Source organism: Cicer arietinum, chromosome 6 (genome assembly GCF_000331145.2).
Source record: "Cicer arietinum cultivar CDC Frontier isolate Library 1 chromosome 6, Cicar.CDCFrontier_v2.0, whole genome shotgun sequence".
NCBI classification, from domain to species: domain Eukaryota; kingdom Viridiplantae; phylum Streptophyta; class Magnoliopsida; order Fabales; family Fabaceae; genus Cicer; species Cicer arietinum.
In genome coordinates, this window is record NC_021165.2 from 53,528,715 (window position 1) to 53,531,231 (window position 2,517).

Consider the following 2,517-nt stretch of genomic DNA (forward strand, 5'->3'; position numbering starts at 1 on the left):
ACATGTTAATATTATTATTTTAAAATAATTTTTAATTAGTCGGACAAAATTGAGGTAATACAAACCAAAAAATTAATATGATCATTCACTAACAACTACAATAACAAGGATGACCTCCATACACTACGCACTGCACAAGTTCCTTCTTACGCGGTATCTCTCCTCGAAGTAACTTCCTCCTTCTCATCAGACATAGAGGGATCAGTCTCCTTAGAGGTCAAGTCCACCCACGAGATAGGTGGCTTCAACTAGGGGTGGACAAAATTCAGTTATGCTTGAAAGCCGAACCGAACTAGTTTTTAGTTTAGAAAAAATTGAACCGAACCGGTTTACAGTTTGTAAAATCGAACCGAACTGGTTCTATAAACCAGTGAACCAGTTTAATACTCCAAACCGAACTGAACTGGTTTAATACTCCAAACCAAACTGAACCAATTTTAACTTATTTTTACTTGTATCAAACCGAATTGAACCGGTTTTAACTTATACCAAACCGAACTGCTTTTGCATTAAATTGAACCGTGCTATTTAATTCCTATAGACTTTTTTATTTAATTCATTGACTAGCAGTCTGGCAGCATGTGGAGCAATGTTGATCAATCATAATTCACATGTTGCCTTTCCAAATACATATTAAGCCTTGCATTGGCACAACAATATTGATCAATCAAATCAGAAACAAAATCAGATACATATTAAGCCTTCCCAAAAGATAAAATTAGAATTAATCAAAAACAGAAACAACAATGTCTAATTAGGGTAATGTTGATCAATTAGTCTCAGCACATCACCAAACCTTAATAGGCTAATGAATTTTCTAAAAATAGGCTAATGAATTTACAATACAATACAAAGTTTGTAGAACTAAAAATATTGTAACATACATTTCTCAAAGGTTTCAAAACAAGCACTTCCACTATCGTAGGTGTAAGATTACTACGATGAGGATCCAACACCCTTCCTCTAGTGCTGAAAGCAGACTCTGATGCTATAGTAGACACAGGGATGGCCAACAGCTCATGAGCAACACTTGAAAGGATGAGGAATCTAGTTGAGTTGACTTTCCACCAATTCAGAATGTCAAACTCGACAAAATAAGATTGACACTCTTCAGCAAGGTATTTATCAAGCTCAGACTTATGATTAATTCTTTGCCCAGTTGATTTTTTGTAGAAGCCCATACCATGTATATCATTATCATCTTCCTCTAGTTGTGATTCTCCCATACGTTGAGAACCTTCCTCCCTACCTTCATATACTCGATAAATTGATTTCAAGGAATATGACAATTTCGTCTTCAATGCCTCACCATCTACATCAAAAAAATAATCAAGAAAGTAGTTTACATATCCAAATTTGCAAGTTGGGTCCAATACAACAACAATGAGTAACAACACGTTTATTCCATCAACGTTGCCCCAATCCTTGTCATATTTACTCTTCATACTAATCCCCATCGACTTTATGCTTGCATCATTGTGCTCACTTAATAGTCGAATCTTCCTTCCAATAGCAAATACCTCCTTCATATTAACATATGAAGAGCCAGAAATACGCATAGTAGAGTCATAGAAAATCTTCAAAAAGGGAAGCACCATATTAGCAAAGTCTCAATCCTTAGATAGAGGTACTCCAGGGCCTTTATCCTTAGATAGTTCTTTGACATACTTAGCATCGGAAATTTCTAACAAATCAAAGGCTTTTTCATACTTCACAACCGTTACTAACATCAAGTATGTAGAATTCCATCTAGTTTCCACATCTAGACATATGATACCTTTATAAGAAATTTTCTCCCTTTCAACGCATCCCTTAAACCTTGCCAATCTTGAAGGAGTCGATCTCACATACTTGACTGCTTTCCGGATTCTTGTGATAGAAATGTCCTCATCTTTTAAACCTTCCTTTACAATCAAACTCAAGATATGTGCACAACACCGCATATGGATATATTCTCCGTTCAAGAGCAAACAATTCCTTGCATTCATCCATTTCTTCATAAATTTAATTCCGACGTCATTAGACGATGCATTATCTACTGTTATGCTAAAGACACGATTCAACTCCCAAGCATTTAAACATGTCTCGACTTCCTTAGCCATGAACTCTCCTGTATGGCTTATGCAAATTCCATTTTTTATCAAATTCAAGATTCTCTTATGCAAATTCCATTTTTTATCAATGAAATGTGCAGTTAGACTCATGTAGCTTAGATTTTGATAGAAATCCATGTGTCTGTCGTAAGACAAACCCTCCCACAATGTTTTGAGATGAAAATTTTAAGTTTTTCTCTCTCCGCATCAAAAAGTGACCAAATAGCACGCCTTAATGTAGAGCGGGATGAAATATCAAACTGTGGTTGTAAGGCATTCACAAAGTTTCGAAAAAACACATTCTCCACAAATAGAAAAGGAAGCTCTGCTCCCACAAACATCTTCACAAGCTCCAATCGACATGCATCTTGGTCAAACGTTGAATGAGTTGAAGAGACAACACCTAATTCCTCCTTTTGTGTTT

At 35.8% G+C, this 2,517-nt stretch overlaps 1 protein-coding gene across 1 annotated transcript; it reads right to left on the reverse strand.

Annotated features, from left to right (window-relative positions):
* Positions 1–1,610: 1,610 nt before the first annotated feature.
* LOC140920780 (zinc finger BED domain-containing protein RICESLEEPER 2-like) lies at positions 1,611–2,204 on the reverse strand. The gene has a single exon (XM_073369611.1). The coding sequence runs from the start codon at positions 2,202–2,204 to the stop codon at positions 1,611–1,613; it is 594 nt and encodes a 197-aa protein (XP_073225712.1).
* Between the last annotated feature and the right edge of the window lie 313 nt (positions 2,205–2,517).